Source organism: Dicentrarchus labrax, unplaced genomic scaffold (assembly GCF_905237075.1).
Source record: "Dicentrarchus labrax unplaced genomic scaffold, dlabrax2021, whole genome shotgun sequence".
Classification (NCBI taxonomy): Eukaryota; Metazoa; Chordata; class Actinopteri; family Moronidae; genus Dicentrarchus; species Dicentrarchus labrax.
Genome location: NW_026136721.1, coordinates 21450881 through 21468277, shown reverse-complemented (window position 1 = coordinate 21468277; position 17397 = coordinate 21450881). Strand labels below are relative to the sequence as shown.

The window sequence follows — 17397 nt, the reverse complement described above, 5'->3', positions numbered from 1 at the left end:
ATATAGTCTCAAACAGCTTATTATAGAAATAAAGATGTTTAACCACACTGGCAGCATGGCTCTATGACAATGTCCACCAGAAATATCTCAACAACTATTAGTTATGTCGTCATCACATTTGGTACGCACATTTACAATCCCCTCAGGATGAACTGCAATAACTCTGTTCATCCCTTTTCTTTTCACCTAGTGCCATCATCAGCTCTAAGTTTCATGTTATCCATTACTTTGGTATAAGACCAAAAAATGGCAAAACTAATGACATTTTCATCAGCTGTACTTTGTTAACAGGCTCAACCAAGATGGCTAAACATCACCATGTTAGTTAGCATTGTCACTGTGACCATGTTAATGTTAGCATTTAGCTAATATTTAGCAAAGCACTGCTGTGCCTGAGGGTCGTGTTAAGCTCTAAAAGAAGTAGTGCAAGGCGCTGTCTGATCTCATTGGAAGGCAAAAGTGTTTATAGCTGATCCCAACGGTCCCTATGGTAGGTGGGGTGAAAAGCCAGCTGCCATGGGGGGAAGGGGGGGCACAACATTTTTTTTAATATGGGGAACAGTGTACATTTTCAGACAGTCTCTCCTGGAAAATATTCACAGTGTTCATATTGTGTAACAAATCAAAATGTTGAGAGCAAAGTTTAAACTCAGCTTAGAAAGTTACAGAAATGTTCCAACGCAGCCATCCTTAATCCACCGTCGGAAAGACTGGGGGAGGAAGTTTCCAAAGCTATTCGACCATCCAACGAGGGGTTCTGCTGCAGTATATTGGCGCCTTAAGTACGGCTGTAGACAGTCTCATTTAAAATCTGAAGCAATCATGTGTATTATGTGCGCTACTTGCTGCAAAATGAATCGCCTTTCATTGGACAATGAGCAAGAATGAAGGAAGGAAAACATTTGAGGAAACTCTGGGAAACCTTACTCAGGGATACCCTGTTATAACGGTTGCAGCAGAAATATACTGTTGACTACATAACACCAGAAGAGCAAAAGAAAACTACCATCCTACATTAAAATGTTCAACACTGCTTAAGTGTTGTCGCACTCGAGTCCCAACATTGATGAGTCATGACACAACTCACTCAACTACAGATGAGTCAGTCTTGGACTTGACAAGTTGTGATGCAACTCAAACAAAATGATAGTGCCTTGGATTTTAATAACGCACTCTTGGGACTCGAGGTTTTGATATCTTGACTTCAATACTACATATTATTTACACAGTCTATACCACTGATCAGATTATATCCCTATCAATCATAACATCCTCTTCATTGTTGTTGCTCATGCACAGAAACAGACTACAGCCTCGCAGGAGAATGGACAACCCCGGCTGTTGCTGCTCCTTCTGCCAGACCAAAATAGAAGCGGGAATACAAGCCAAAAACAACCTCGTATTTGTGTTCGACGATTGGCCTTTTCAGAGGAGATCCATTTTAGCTGCATCTCAACAGCACTCTCTCTACCTGATAGCCCGTTATCCACAAAAATAGTGTGTGCCTGCATGTTGCTTTTTTTCCCCTCTCTCTTAAACCGTCAAGTTATGGGCCTTTTGCTTACTGCGAATGGCCTTTGTGCTTCGCATCAGGATAAAAGAACCTCTTGAATAAATGCACATAGATAGCAGGATGAGAGGAGGAGCACAAAGACAAAGAAAGGAGGGCCTTCTTGGTCAATTTCAAGAAAAAAGTTGCCCTGTAGACAGACAAACCGTAAGCTGCGCATTTGTGCCAGCACTCAGGTTTGTGTACGTTTTGTTTGTATACATGTCGTGTGCCCAGCAGCATGTGCGTGTTTGTGCGTCTGCTCCTCTGGCGTTTAGGCGCTGGGCATTAAGGGTTGTGTAAGTGTATGCGTTGGCCAGGCAAAGCCAGTGACTCAGAGCGGTAGCTGTAGCTGGCTTACTTTCGGGTCAGTTAGCAGCAGCAAGTGTGTCTGAGGAGCATGTTATAAAATGTGCCAGTCTGCAGCAGTCTCACTACGCTACAGGAGGGGAGAAGAAAGAGGAGAGGAGAGGAGAGGAGAGGAGAGGAGAGGAGAAGAGATCGCTAAGAGCTAACTAGGGCAACACTGGGTCATTTCACATGAATAATGGCATTTCAGTATCTTCCTTTCTTGAGCCTCCAGCCATTACTCTATAGCCTAATTCAACAAAACTTGACGATGGAAAATGTGACTCATGCTGTTAGCAGGGGCTCATATTTTGGCTCAATAATGGCATTAACTGGGGAAGTTGTGTTCAGCTCAGATCTTGGCTTCTGACTCTGTGCTGATGTTACCCAAGCTGCAAACAGCTGGAGAAACGTTTACGGCAGGGTCTGTGGCATACCAATGAGCCAGGAGACACCCCTCTTGTTAAATCATTCCATCCCACGTCAACCCCCCCTCCTCCTCCTCCTTCTCCTTCTCCTCCTCCTCTCCCTCTTGCTCTTCCTCTCCGCTCCTCTTGCTGCTGTTCTCTCTTTCCTCCCACTCTCTCTGCTGTGTGCTTCGCTTCTTTACGCTTCATAAAATCCAGACGGGACCCTTGCATACGTCCCACCCCCACGCGTGTCAATCAAGCCCATTTGCTTCATAGCAACAGGATATCAACGATGCCTAGGCTCCTCCTCCCACACTCTTCTCCATCTCCTTATAGGGTAACATGTCTGCTTGTCAAACAAACCCCTCCCATTACAACCCCCCCGACACATCCTTTTCCTTGTAGGGTCTCACCTATGATTCCCTCCTTCCTCGCACGCAATTTCTTGGAGACTCCCCTTTAACATACATGCGTGGAAGGACACAGACATGATCATTGACTTTCCCTGTCATCTCTCCACTAGCTGTGTCAATGGTCCATTCGGATCCACCGCAGCATTTTATGAAAGGTAAACACTGGACAACAAAAAGATGATGACATTATTTGTCCACGTTTATTCCTCATTAAAAACACACACGCCACCCAGGACAAACGCATGTGCAGGTGAACACACAAAACTTGCAGACAGACGTGTATTTACCCAACATGGACACGCCTCTTCCAATACATTAGGTATGGCCATGAAACAAGTTAGTCTTGTTTAGAGCTAAGGTTATAATACAATACTCATCTGGTTGTCCAGTGTGGTTTTAAAAATGTACACAAGCCAGTGGCAGGACGGTGTTGTCACTGTCAACCACACTATCCAAAGAGTCAGCGAGGGCAACCCCTATCCATTTCAAAGACAGATTCTTATAAAAAGCCATGCAGATGCCTCACAGCGAGTGCTTTTAAAGCTATTAGAGATGCAAATAGCTGCTAAAGAGGCATAACCGTTACGGCAACCTGAGGTTTGGGCAATTTCATAATCATCCCTCTCTTTTTTTTTTTTTTTTTTTAGAAGCATAGTGCAAAAGGTGTTTACCTCACATGGCTCTCCTGACGACGTTTTCCTCGCGCCTTGAACCATCTAACAATCTGCACAAAGTGAATGACTCATGCAAGTTGCCACGGCAACACGGCTCATTGGGATCATTTAACGACCATCATTGTTAACCCTGCAAAGAATCAATAACATGATTTGGAGAGGGTGGGAGGTGGACCCATTTCTAGTTTATGCAAGCGTGGCAGTGTGAGAGTGTGTGTGTGTGTTCGTTTTGCAGCAGGTAGGCGTCTCTCCCTTGCCTTAGGGCACATGCTTAGGTGGGGCTTGAGAAAATATTTCAGTCTTTAGTACCTGATCTGCTACTCCAGCTCTCTCGCAGCAAGGGCCAAAAATATTATCATGCAGTGACACTATAAAAGAGCTAACAAATGATCCCCGTCATGAGGCAGCTCTGAACGCTTACATACATGTAACTGCAAAGTCAGCTCCACAGTCTGAAATTGCATCACTGAGCAAACTAGCAATCTCCAGTTGACCTACAATATTATCAAATCTCTGTGTTGCTCTCCATCTCTTTCAACTCCTCTCATTTGTCCGTCCCTGTGTAATTTCAGCTTCCTCATCCACGGGCTTTCCTTGTAACTGCCAGAGGGTGTCCCGTCACCTTAAAAATCAATTTTCTATTCTCCTGCTCTCGATCTCTCTCTCCCTTTTCCAACCCATCCCCCTCTTCCAGGGGCTCTTGGAGGAAAACATTGAGATAACAGCTGCCAGGGCCCCAGGGAGAGCAAGAGGAGGGAGAAAAGAGGTCAAACAGTAAAGAGAGCAGGAATCCAAGGTACAGCTGAAAGAGAAGCACACACACGAGAAAAGACAGGAAGAAACACACACACACAGAGCCTGACTCACACCGAATGCAATGATATGAACGTGACACTTCATGCACCAACTTTGCAGCCCACTGTGTGCTTGAGCTTCTGTGTGTTTGTGAAATGTGTGACACAGAAATTACAGTGAGGAGGTGTTGTTAGCTGAATACAAGAGATGCAGAAGGGAGAAGGGAGGAAGAGAAAGAAAAGAGTGTAAGAAAGAAAAAAAAAGACAGAGACAACTGTTCTGGGGACACCTGTCCCTTTCACTCACAGGCTTGAGCGATGTACAGAGACAGCTGCAGAGGCAATAAAGAAGAAAGACTTTTTACTTACCTCTCCTCCCCCTATTCCTTTCCCTGTTTCCACTCTTTCGACTCAGAAATGCCTAAAGACTTCACTGCTCAACTGCTACATCCAGCTGCACACACTAACATGCTGAACTGTATGTTCACATGGATTCTTCTGAGCATACATAATACATGGCAGAGCACAGTTTCTGGCAGTGGCAGCTCTTGATGTTCAGATTGCGTGCGCTTCTAGCTCTGGGCAGGAGAACAGATGCCACAACGGCGTGCATATTATACATCGCCCGCTCGTGCATTTCACCACAGCGAATCATAATTGTAGCGATACAATCTCCAGCCTGAATCCTGCTGTCATCTACGCCTACTACACTAGTTTCAGTTGTTTATATCCCTCACAGCGACCGGGTGCGTGAGTCCTAACAAGAGTCTGAAATGCCCTGACTGGACCACTCTAGTAAAGGGGTCAAGTAGAGTCCTCATCTGTTAGTAGTTAATTAACATTTCATGCTCAATGACAGTGCTCCCCCGCTCTGATGCCGTTTCATGTACAGTGGAGCCCGAGCCGAAGAGATACAGCAGACGCTGTACACAGAGGAGGATATGAAAAGATATCGAGATAAACACTCACCGACAACACGGAAGGATAGTACAGTCCCATCATCGTATTCTGTGCAACAACTCAAACTGTTGTCGCTCTCCTCTCTCGCGCGCCTTTCCTCTTCTCACGCTGCCTCGCTTTCTCTCCCTCTCTCCGAGCCTGTGTCACCTCACCAGCTCAGTCTCTCTTGTCTGTCTCACAGATTCAAAATCTCCCTCTCTCTGCCCCCGCTCGCTCTGTCTGCCATGCCAATACCCCTTCCTCCCCTCCCCTCTTCCACCTCCTCCTCCTCCTCTGCTGGCCTCTGTCCCTGTCACTCTTCCTCGCTTGCTTACTAGCTTTGTTTCTTTTCTTTCCCCCTCTCTCTCTCTCTCTCTCTCTTTCTGTCTCTCCGTCTCCCACTCACTCTTTTCTTTCCCTCTCTCCCACTCGCTCCTTGCTTTTCCTCTACCCCCAGCCTTCTGTTTTGCTGCTGTGTCCTTGCCTGCTCATCTCTTCTGTCTTTTCTCCAGTCCTCCTCCTCTCTCACCCAGATAGCCTGACGCCTCCCCCCTCCTACTTCTCTGCCTCTGTCACACCTGCAAACTTTCCCCTCCCCTCTGCTTCCCTCTTATGTCGCAGTCCCTCCCTCCTCTCTCTCCCTCTCTCTTCTTCTGTTCTCTTTCTCCATGTAGGTGAGTTAACTGGGGCTGTTGGCACCACTGGGAGAGGAAGACGTTCTCTCTCTCTCTCTCTCTCTCTCTCTCTCTCTCTCTCGCCCCTTTCAGACATGCACCTTGTTACATAAATGTGCATTTTTCATTTCAGTAAAAGTCACGACTGCACTCGAACCTCGTCACACTTCCAACACAGCTCAAGGCTGAATATCAAAAGGGATCGCTCATATTGACAAACCCACAGATAATTATCACCCTACTCCAGCATCTTTTTAGCGTCTTTAAGCAAATTGTTTTGGTTTTAGAGCCCACAGCTTTACTCTTTTGGTTCACTCTTCTTCACTACTCCTATCAATCCCACTGTACACTACCTGCCTGGAACCAAACCACAGAAAGAACAAAGTTAGCAATTAGCTGGTAAACATTTAGCAGCTAAAAAGCAAGATATTCCTCAGACACATTAAATGACATGTGCAAAGACCACTTGAGAAAGGAAAACATGCCTTGAGCAGCTACTCTATCAGAAATGCAACGACTTATGCATCTCTTTACAGTGAAGACAAACAAACCCTGGGTGAGAAAAGTCATCATGTAGCATTATTTTACAGCTAAAGAAGACATGGTCTTCTTACACGGCAATACTAAATTTATACACTAGTATTTGAAACTAAACACAACATCCAACAGACGCATGTATTGTTGCCTTTGGATCCCCTGTGAATGGATAAGCAATTTATATCTTGCACGGGAGAGGCGGACTCCACCAGTAACAAAAGAATAATTACTGTCAATTACAGACTGTAAATTAATATCAATACTAAAATGCTGGCTATAATGGGGTTTGATGTAAGGTTCAACTAAGCATGGAGAGGGCAAACGCATATCGTATTTCTTCTTAAATTTGTCACTTATTCTTTATGCACAGAAAAACTAAAATAAGTCTGAAAAAACACAAAAGTTGTTAAGGAGATTCATGTTTTCATTCCTTTCCCCCTCTGAGGGAAACGGGAAAAAAAACATCTGTGTGTCAGTCTCCTTAATCGTTCAACTTCAACAAATCATGTTGACTGCTTTACAAACAATGTGAGAAAATGGGAGCTAAATTAGAGTCTTGCCATTTATGACTAAATTTGATGCCGATGGACATATATGCAGTAGAATTTAATATTTTCACCAAGAAATGCTAAAATAGACACAAAAAAACATGTATTAGTGCAAGAAGCAGTGAGAGCAGCAGGGGCAAGCATCCTTCATCCTCTTTAACTATGGTGTTTTTTAGCAGTGCCATTACTACCGCTCCCTCTCCAAATGACAAATATGACATTAGCCTTGTGGCTTTTTGCGTGTATGTCCTGTCACATTTTAATAAAGACATAACTGCCCAAAAAACCCCAAAACACTCCTTTCACAGATAGATAAAACCAGCAAAGTTCCATATTCCATGTCTGAAAAGGGGCATGTCTCTCTCTTCACACATCTGGGTTCAGCTGCTCTCCAGGCTCTTCCTTTCAGGAGCCTTTGATCGCATCATTCTCACACTGTTGTTGACAGTTTAGCACCTCAGTGTTGTGGGAGCCTCCACTGCACAGCATTGTTTTCTTCCTCTCTGCCTTTTTTTTTTCCTGGTCAGAGGCCAGTTCACACTTCCGAGTCCCCCAAGTAGTCTTTCACTGACTTCTTTACATCCCAACAGGAAACTGCTCACAAACATTAACACTACAGCATTTGTTATTATTCCTCAGACATTATCATTAGGAGGACACAGCTCAAAGCTGTATCATCATACGGTAAATGAAAACAGGCTAATTGGCTTCCAGGCTTCTGCAATATCCGCAAAAGAGTACAACAGACAGCCCGGAAAAAAAGAATCTCTCATACTGAAGCAATTAAGAGCGTACAAGTGAAGGCTTAAGAAAGATAAAGTGCAGATAAGCAGCCAGAGGTTGTTGGACATCACAGAGAGCGAGGGATGAGGGGATTACAGGCAGAGCATGAGAGGATGAGTGGATGAACAGAGGATGATCTAAGGATTAACCACATAAACTGAGTAGTCTAATAACACAATCACCGGGCTAATACAAACACGAGTAAACAGATTGCAGCCTTGCACACACACAAACACACACACACACACACACACACACACACACACACACACACACACACACACACACACTACACAATACACAATATAGCTGGTTTCTTTTACGTGTGTGTGTAGTAGTGATTGTTTGAGGACAGGAAAACTACAATATCTGCATGTTTAGCAGAAACAATAAGCTAAAACATGATTAATGATATTGCGGATAGTTGAGAATAGAGAGATAAGTAGTGGGAGGGTAAGACAGGAGGAGTAAAGAGTATGGAGGCATGTCTTCTTCTACACGACTGATAAATTATAATCTACACCCCCACCTTGTGGTTTAGAGAGCTCCAGTGAGCCATATTAATGCTATATGAATACTGTATTCAGATGGGACAGAAATATTAGAAGACAGGATGGTGCAATATCATAGAACATGGGTTTTTGCAGGTTTGAGATTAAATCACACCCTTACCTGACTATGAGACGGGTAGCCATGGTAACCAAGGGTCAAAGGGTCGTTGTTCTGAAAGAGAGGAGAGCAGATTTTGAGATAAACGGTCAGTAATTTGCAAAGCAAAAACAAGATAAAGGCATTGGAATGCAGTTCATTTATTCAGTCAGTCTTTATTCTTGCGATCTCTCTATATTTGACTTTATTGCTCTGTGTGGTGTTACTGACTCCTAATCAAATTAACTCCACCGGTGACACACTCCTGCGATCTCCTCCAGAGTTTTCCACCCAGCGATTCTTTTGTCTGCTTGTAAAGACGTGATAACGGGGGCGAGTGAGATCATGCGAGCAGGAGATGAAAGACGGGCAGAAAGACTGAGTGTCACCAAGGCTCTTAAATCATAAATAGGTCAGGAGTGTCAGCGAACATGAAGCCCATTTAGTGTGAAAAGGCATCATGAGCCCTGATGCAATCTCCAACACATTCCTCTCAATGCTCTGGCAGCGTGAAGCAAAGACGGATGCATCAAACATCTGGTGAGTAATTAGAGTTAAACAAGGCGCATTAAAAAGAAAACTCATTTTGTTTGGAGCCAAATATTAAACAGAAATCACGTCCCGACTCCCTAAAATAGTTTGTAACTCACTTTATTTGTACTCATAACACTGTGTTCCAGCTTTTATGCTAATGTATTCCATTAAAAGGGGAGATTTTCACAGCAATTACAACACGCTTTGAAGGGGGAAAACAGATTTGCCTGTCTCTGGCTTCATATCACTAGATTAGAAAACAACTCAGCTCCTCCCTCCCCTTTCTGTCCTCCCCCCCGATCTTCCTTTCTTCTGGAACCAATGTCCCTCATCTGCTCTGTCCCCAAGGGGAACACTTTGCTCTGCGCGCTTCACAGCTTGAGTTCGCCTGATTAATACTGTAGCCATCTAACTCTGGACCTCATGGGGGCATTTCACTAAAAACTAAGCACAATGTTTCCAAATGCAAGAAGCTTGGCGTGGGAGGGGGAGTAAGGGGGGAGAGAGGAAGTGTCTTCGCAATCAAAAAACTGCAGTTTGTGTGAGTCTATCTCAGAGCCAAAAATGTTCTTAGTGAACTGGCTTTGGGAGGTAGAAGCTCTAAATAATGAATCACCTCTTAGAGGCTTGAATAACATGAATAAAGTATAAACCTTATTTTACAGCGAGGCCAAACTCTAAACTCAACGCACTGAAGGCATGGAGTAAAAAAGGATCAAAACTAAAACCCCCCAAAAAAAGATTTATGGGGCGGTACGTTGTGTCAAAGTGAAGGGGGAGGTGTTGTTAAAACACACACATCTGGAATTTATATTTGCGTGAGGCTGAGGGAGGAACCAGAGATGGAAATACAACGGGAAATGGACAGCAATGAAAAAGCAGAGAGATGGAGGGAGCAAAGACAATGACTCATACATGAGCGGAGTCATGTGCTTAATTTCCTTAAGGAACTGTGAGGAATGAGAGAGGGAGGGCTGCTCAAGACGAGTCTCTCCCTCAACAGCACAGTACACGAGAAACAAAAAGATTTTGTACTTAACGCAGCGATAGTTAATCACGCTTCCACCTTTTTTTTTTTTCGTTGACAAATGAAGCACAGCTGATTCTCGTCTGGGGGCGGTGATGGTGGTGGTTTTGTTGGGGGGGGAGAGGCTAAAACAAGACTGTAGGGGAAGACCGGGTGAGCAATCAGGAGAAAGTAACAAAATGACTTGAAGTCAACAGATGGCGAAGAGGGGAGGAGGGGTGAGGAGAGACAAGCTCGGGGATGGGAGGCGGGGGGAGGAAGGCCCTGTAATAATTAAATCTGAAAACAAGCAAGGGATGAGGAGCGCAGTTACCTCCCAAGTTTCTCCTTCACGCCACCTTTTCGCAAGCCGACAGTAATCCCTTTTACACATGAACCCTGCTACTCCCTCTCCAAAAACTACAGGTGGTGGTAGGTAGGTGTGTGTGTGTGTGTGTGTGTGTGTGTGTGTGTGATTGTTTAGTGAGTGTGTGTGATGTCTAATTTGGTCACAAGACTCGTGTCTATTCCTATCGTGCCTTGGGACTGCTGCTCTTCTGAGGAGGAGTAGAGGAGGAACTACATTTCACTGCTCTGAGAGTCATCCTACCTAACTGCAAAGCAGGGCACTCCATACACTCAGGAGTATGTGAATCCATTTTATCCACAGATCACTTATGTGCTAAGCCTCCAAACAGTCAGCCAGCTGATTTGAAGTTTATTTTCCCTCAATGTACTTCACAGCCCTCCAGCTTTCCACAGTAGACCTACACATGCGTTTTCAGGGGGGTGTTGACTGCAGTCAAAATGGATTTTTGGAAGCCGCCTCGGCAGTTCTGGCATAGTGATAGTCACTCATAATAATAATAATAATCATATAGCATTATTATCAGATGGCAAATCACATGCCACATAATCACTGTGATGTCCACAGCACTGATCTGCATCTCAAGATAAAACCGTCATTTTTTATGCCCCAATTTATTTCACATCTGATTGGAGAATTTGCATGTAATTATTTACTGCACAACAAAATTGCCCATCATGATTACCTAACATCATTATTTCAACATCATTCTGATGAAACTGGAGCTGGATACTGGACGTCTGGGAGCAATGGTGATGAGGAAATTTTGGCTGATTTTGACATTTTTGCAGGGATTAATTAACATTATTGAAAATGATTGAGTACTGGACGCTGAAAACACCACCTGGTCAAACTATGTAATAATGACCATATTTTTCCATAATTTTAAGCATTTTTATGTGAAATATGTCTGTTGCTGCTGATACTTTCATTATCAATCTACAGAGTATTTTCCTGCTTAATTAATTAATAATTTAGTCCCAGAAAAAAAAACCCCAAAGTAACGACTTTAAATTTGCCTTTTTTGTCTGACTTTACTTTTCATGTACCTAAAAAAGAAAAAAAAATCTTCACACTGCAGAGACATTTGTGCATTAGGAAAAGTATTCACAAACAATTCATCAATTAGTTGAAGATAATAATATCTCTTATTATATATACACAGTATAGTGATATATCAGCCCAAATACATATTATTCTATGTCTAACTGTGGGATACAAGATCAAAAGATCAAAATAAATACTGTAAGAGTAACAAATCACTGCCATTGATATGTGAGGATAACTACACTTTACGCACATCAAATCTGCCCCAGGGCAGAGCATCAAAAGAGGCAGGCTTCTCTCTGCTGGTCTCTCTCAAACATAATTCAGTCAACAGACTTCTGCCGGCAATTTATCACACAAAAACAGGGGCCCAAAAACTAAATAAATATTCTCAACTGGCAGCAAGAGTACATTTTTCTTGCTGACGTTTTCATTCTATTTCAGTGCCGGGGCTGAGATGAAAGTACAGAGGGGTAATCCACCTACATTAATGTCCGAGTCAAGTCATTTGTCCTCGGCGCTGTCACCCCAGGCAAGACCTTATTAGGTTAGAGAGAGCCCCGGTTCCTGCGCAGAGTGACAGCAAAACATGGGCCGCTCGGCAGCACGCCGGATGGATATTGAATCCGACAACCTCCTCTCAACAATTCCCAAAATCTGGGCTGGAGACGCGGGGTGTTGTTATGAATCCCCTGTCATCCTGAAAAATGCAGGACTTCCCCAGCGCAGCACTGGAATGCAAAACAGACTAAAAATGTGTTGTCCTTTTTTTCCGCCCCCTTAGTGGACGTGCTCAGCAACTTAATATTCATCTAAAATCCATAGTATTGGATGAGCACAGTGTCAGCACCAGGAGGTCGGCAGCTAATTTCTATGAGCAGCAGCAGCAGCAGCGAACACTTGAACTCTGTTGGATGCACTCAGCGAGCTTCATTTGCCCCTGTCAGCTGAGCATTCAGTCATGTATAGCACTGATTTATACATGCATTGCTGCTCTGTTAAAACTTCGCAGATTTGACTTGACAGAGCATTTCCACCCCCGCGCTGTGATGACATCATACCCTAATGAGAAAAACAGCAGTGTCAATGGCCAAATGGGAAAGATCGTATTATTGGGCAGGAGTGGTGCAAATGGATTGCTCTTTACCACAACCACACCCCATTGTGTTGGCTTCAGTTACAGGTCAGAGATCACTCCTGCCATGATGCAGGCAATAAATGCTTTCTAAAATAAATAAATAAATCAAGAATGGAGGAAGGGAGACAGAGTGCTTTATGAGAGCCGGGGTACTGTGTGCTGTAATATTTTCCATCCTTTACCCTCCTCTGAAGATTAGCTTTACAGAAGTGCTTGTGTGCATTTTTATAGATGTTTCTTTGAAAGTGCTCAGATTTCAAAGTAGGAAAATTGAATGTCACTCAACCCAATTTTCTTCTAGAATATTAATGGTGTCACCGGGTTCGGGGGGATAAAAATACGTCACAGGGTTTTATATACAGACGGTGGGATTCGGAGGGTGGCTGTTGTTCTGTGTGAGGTACAGACCACAGTGGAAAAAATAGCGCATATGGTGGAAAACCTCAAGGCTGAGATTACAAATTAACAACCAATATAGTTTCTGGGGCTGTGAAACACTAATTTAGGTATGCAACTAAAGATTATTTTCCTTATTGATTAATTTGAAAGTTACTTTCTTGATTATTTGTATAGCCTGAACAATATTAAGCCAAGAAAAGCAGGAAATATATTCCTCTTTGAGAAGCTGGAAAGAGATTACATTTGTTTACTTTAACCTTGCTAAAAGAATTACTTAAACTATTTGTCGATTGACTGAAAATATTTGGTTTATTTCTTTATTTTTGTTTAACGACAAATCGTTGCAGCTCTACACAAACTACTACATCATAATATTCATCTGCATCTTGCTGTTGTGTGTGCACATATGTGCATGTGTGTTGTATAAATCCTCTGCCTTTAGATAAGGATCTCAGGATCAGTGTGGTTATAATGCCCCCTCCAGTATGAGATGTGATCCCATTAGCTGGAAACAAAGCCTCTTTACTGCCAGTGATAGGGCAAATCTGTTCCTGCACCAACTGAGAGAGGCGGGCGGAGGAAGTGGGAAGGAGGGGGGCAACTCTCCCACTCTCATTTCCGGACTGTCCAGCCAGCTCACATTCAATACATTTTAGGGGCTGAAGCTATTGATCTGTGCTTCTCTCTCCCCCACACACACACACACACACACACACACACTCTCTACCACTCACATCTGTTTTTAAGTGCATTACGTTCCTAAGCCTGTCTGTCAGCACTCATGGACAGCATGACAATGTAAAGCCAGCCATTTAGCTTTTCCAAACAGGAGCAAACAGGCCACTTCACCTCCATTACTGGCACTTTCAATAGAGGAGCAATAGCTTTCTGTCTTCCAATGGAGTGCATCTCCGTACATATTACATCATAATGATGTCCACAGCATCCTCTTACCCCCCCTTCGGTGCTCTATTAAGAAATATTTGACCAATTTTAGATCACTATGCGGCAAAAAAAACAGCAAATTGACCTTACCAACACAGAAAGAAAGAGGTTAAAAGGGTCCATCACATTTGCTGATCCAAGCACATAATAAGAGGCCAAACACTGCAGCAATAAAGTTGATAAAAGCAGGAAGCTGACAATCATTAGATTGATTAGGGTTGGGGTGATTGCCCCCTCCAAAATAAAGCTAAAATAAATACCCCCTCCTGTCCACCCTCCCCCTTTCAAAGACCACAGAAGCAAACACTGGCATCAGTTTCCATTCTAAACCAAATGTTGTCCACACCATTATACCACATGGCATGTGTTTTTTTTTTTTTGCATAATAAAAGGTCAAGTTTGTTTACATCCCCCTCCCTTTGCTGGGACTCTGTCTGGGCTTCACAGATATACATAAAACAGAAAGATGCTCTTTGGTAGAGTTTTGAAGCAACAGGGTGTCTGATCAGCAATGTGACAACCCAGTGGACACAGTAGATTGACTTAATACAAACTGTACTACTGCAATTCCTCCTTAAACCTTGAGCCAATGTCTGAAGCTACAATGCTATACTGTAGCCATGTAGCCAACAACAGGACTTACATCCTCACTATTGCAACTCCCCCCCTCCCTTTTTTTTTTAAACTGAATTAGCAGCAATGTGGAGTCACACAGCTGTGAAACGTGGTGGTATTTCCTGTAGTGGTGGTAATGTACTAGGCAGTCTATGGTGGGCCATTGGGGGCCCTTCTGCTGCAGATGCAACTGCAACTACTGTATCTACAACTACGACTTGTGATCACATCTCAAATGCAGAATAACTGAGTATTTATATGGATAAAATCCACTTAAATAATGTAACCATGAGCCAAAACACAGAGAGAGACCCTTACGCCGCGTTTGTGCCGTGCCTGCATTACTGTATATGGACAAAAGACCTCCTCCTCCTTTCTCTTACTCCTCACCTGACCAACCTCGCCGATCACTCCTGAGCCGTCGATCCGGGGACGCTTGCACTCCGCCCCGGCCGAGTCCACTAGAGCCGCCGCTGTCTGTCCGTCGGGCTCCGGGTCTCCGCGCTTCATGCCCCGGACAACCGCAGGAGCGCCGCCCGCATTGGGATGCACCCCGGCCATGGTGTCCAGCTCTCTATCCCGGTCCATGAGACCCCGGGACACAGGCAGCATGATGGATGCAACGTCGGTCGACATTAACATTTAAAAATCTTCTTCTGTCCCCTGTCTTCAGCTAAAACTGTGGGCAGGATATTTATATATATAACTACACCTACTCTTGTGCACCTTTGTGCTTAAAGCCAGCCTGCGTTAAAATAGTCCTTTAATGCAAGCCAAGTAGCCTTTACTGTGTTTTCCACTGGGCCTTTGTATGACCCCTTAAAGAGTTGATGTATCTGGAAATGTTTTGGCTCCCGGAGTTAAGAAATGTAATCTCACAAACACTGCTTTTTACCTTACAAAAACAGGTTGCTCCAATAAAAAAAAAAAAAAAAAACACGCGTCCCCTGAAATATAAGCAGGTTAATTTCCAGCTATGTAGCCCCCTCTTGTTTGCTGACCGTGTATTTATTTACTGCGGGGCTGCCTGAGAGGCCTACGTTATTTCAGATCATAACAAACCAATTAAATAAACACCGATGGCTCCTGAGCATAACCTACCGCCCAATTTCCATCTGCCCTCGTTTTTATATTTCCTTCTTTTATTAGGAAGAGAGAGAGCCGTCTGTGTTTTCAACAGCACAACATCAACATCCTACCGCAACCTCAAGACGAGGAAAAAAAAAACCTCAAACATGTCTTCCCTGTCGCCTTTTTTTCTCCTCTTCCTCTCCTGTCTATTGGCCACAGACTTGCAGCACAGAGGTTCACTGAAAGTCAATCCTCGTCAGGAGCTCTCTCTTCTCCCCCATGTTAGTCCGCAGGTCTGCGTTAAAAGAGAAAAGACGATTTTTTTTCCTCCTTGAAAAAACAAAACAACGGACGGATGGACGGACGGAGGGGCTGCGGTGTTTCCTTCTCCCCTCTCTCTCTCTCTCTTTCTTTTCTCTCGCCTATTATTTTCTTAGCTCTCTCCGTTTTCCCGGTGTGATCTTGTAGCGTGTGTGTTACAGAAAGGAAATTGTCCTCCCTCTCTCTCTCTCTCTCTCTCTCTCTCTCTCTCTCTCTCTCTCTCTCTCTCTCTCTCTCTCTCCCTCCCTCCTCCTACTCTCTTGGTGTAGTCATTCCCCTCCTCCTATCTTCCGCTCTCCGTTTGAACGCAGAGCCCAGGCAGCCATGCAGCCTGCAAACACACGCAGTATGCCGCAGTGCTTCCATACATTTCACTGAGGGGAGGAGGTGCGTTAGTGAAGGGGGGTGAGGGGGTGAGGAGGTGAGGAGGTAGAGAGGGGAGGGGGGTTCCCATAGCCATGATGGGAGACCGCCGTGCTCTTACAGTATGTACCCAAAAATCTTTAAACCCGACTGCTCCTTTCACATCTACCTGCACACAATTGTACATTACATGTTATATTTTTTAGGAGTTTCCACCTCTTTCTCTGCTGCTTTAACGGCGGACAGGATGGCAGAGGGTGGGCTTACAGTCAAGATTTCATTCCTAACTCATTACACAACCAATACAACAGGCCAAGGTCTTCACACGAGCCCAGCTGTGAGTCATGCAGCATGGAGTACCTTATGTTCCTCTGGCATTTTTATTGCTTGGATGACACCCAGTGGTCAAAGGCTACCATGAGAGGCGAATACTTCAAAGGCAATTTGCTTGAGCAAATTATAATACAAGCAAAAGCTGATTTTCTCCCCTCTTGACTTGCAAAGGGCTTTAAACGGGTTCTTCACTCTCTCAGTGCTGTTATTTAACTCTGCCTGGATTATATTAAAAAATATAAACATGTTTCCTGTGTGACTCTCAGTAAACATTCAGTTGATTTCTACTTTAACTTTAAAAGGTGAAAAATGTGTAACATTTGCATCTGTTGGCAGAAATGTAAAAGTATATCTATACGAATGTTTTCATTTGTGTGTAATCACCTCACTATAGGAACTGTTTTGTTTTTGTTACGATAGAATAAGATGTTTATATCTACAGACACCGCAGGTCGCCTTCCATGTTGAACCACCATGTCTCTACATGCCTAGAACGGACAAACCAAATACTGGCTGTATTTTTCATGAGTTTTGCATCCACAATAGTTTCTCCTACACAATTCAAAGCCTGCTGTCATTCCCAGCTCGTCAAATACAGACGCGAGCAGTGTTCAGTTAGTTGCAAACCACTAAATCCTTCCTTTAAAGTAATAGTTCAACATTTTGACGCTTATTTGCTTTCCTGCTTCGTGTTAGTTGAGATTATCTACTACTCTTATGTATTATTATTATTATTTGTTCCATATGAAGATACAGCAGGGAGTTTGTTTGCTTAGCTTAGCATAAAGACTGGAAACAGCTAGAATTGTCCAAAGATAGCAAAATCCACATAGCAGCACCTCTAAAACTCAATAATCAACCCACTGTATCTCATTTAATTCACACAAAAGGAAATAAAAAGGCTTGAAAAAAGGTTGTGGTTTTACGGAGGTTGTATGTGG

At 43.7% G+C, this 17397-nt stretch overlaps 1 protein-coding gene across 8 annotated transcripts in view; it reads right to left on the bottom strand.

The window, feature by feature from the left end:
* Positions 1-16063, bottom strand: part of rbfox2 (RNA binding fox-1 homolog 2) — a 34980-nt gene extending 18917 nt beyond the window's left edge. The window contains exons 1-2 of one of the 8 annotated variants that reach the window (XR_007881491.1): positions 14759-16062; positions 8342-8392 (exon numbers count right to left, since the gene is read on the bottom strand). Coding sequence is in view for 7 of the 8 variants with exons in the window: in XM_051383980.1 (XP_051239940.1) it covers positions 8342-8392; positions 14759-15010 (303 nt within the window). In the remaining variant the exon portion in view is untranslated. Of the gene's footprint in view, positions 1-5157; positions 5666-8341; positions 8393-14758 lie in introns of those variants that run through there. The other 7 variants (XM_051383980.1, XM_051383977.1, XM_051383976.1 and 4 more) reach the window with 7 other exon arrangements.
* Positions 16064-17397: the final 1334 nt, after the last annotated feature.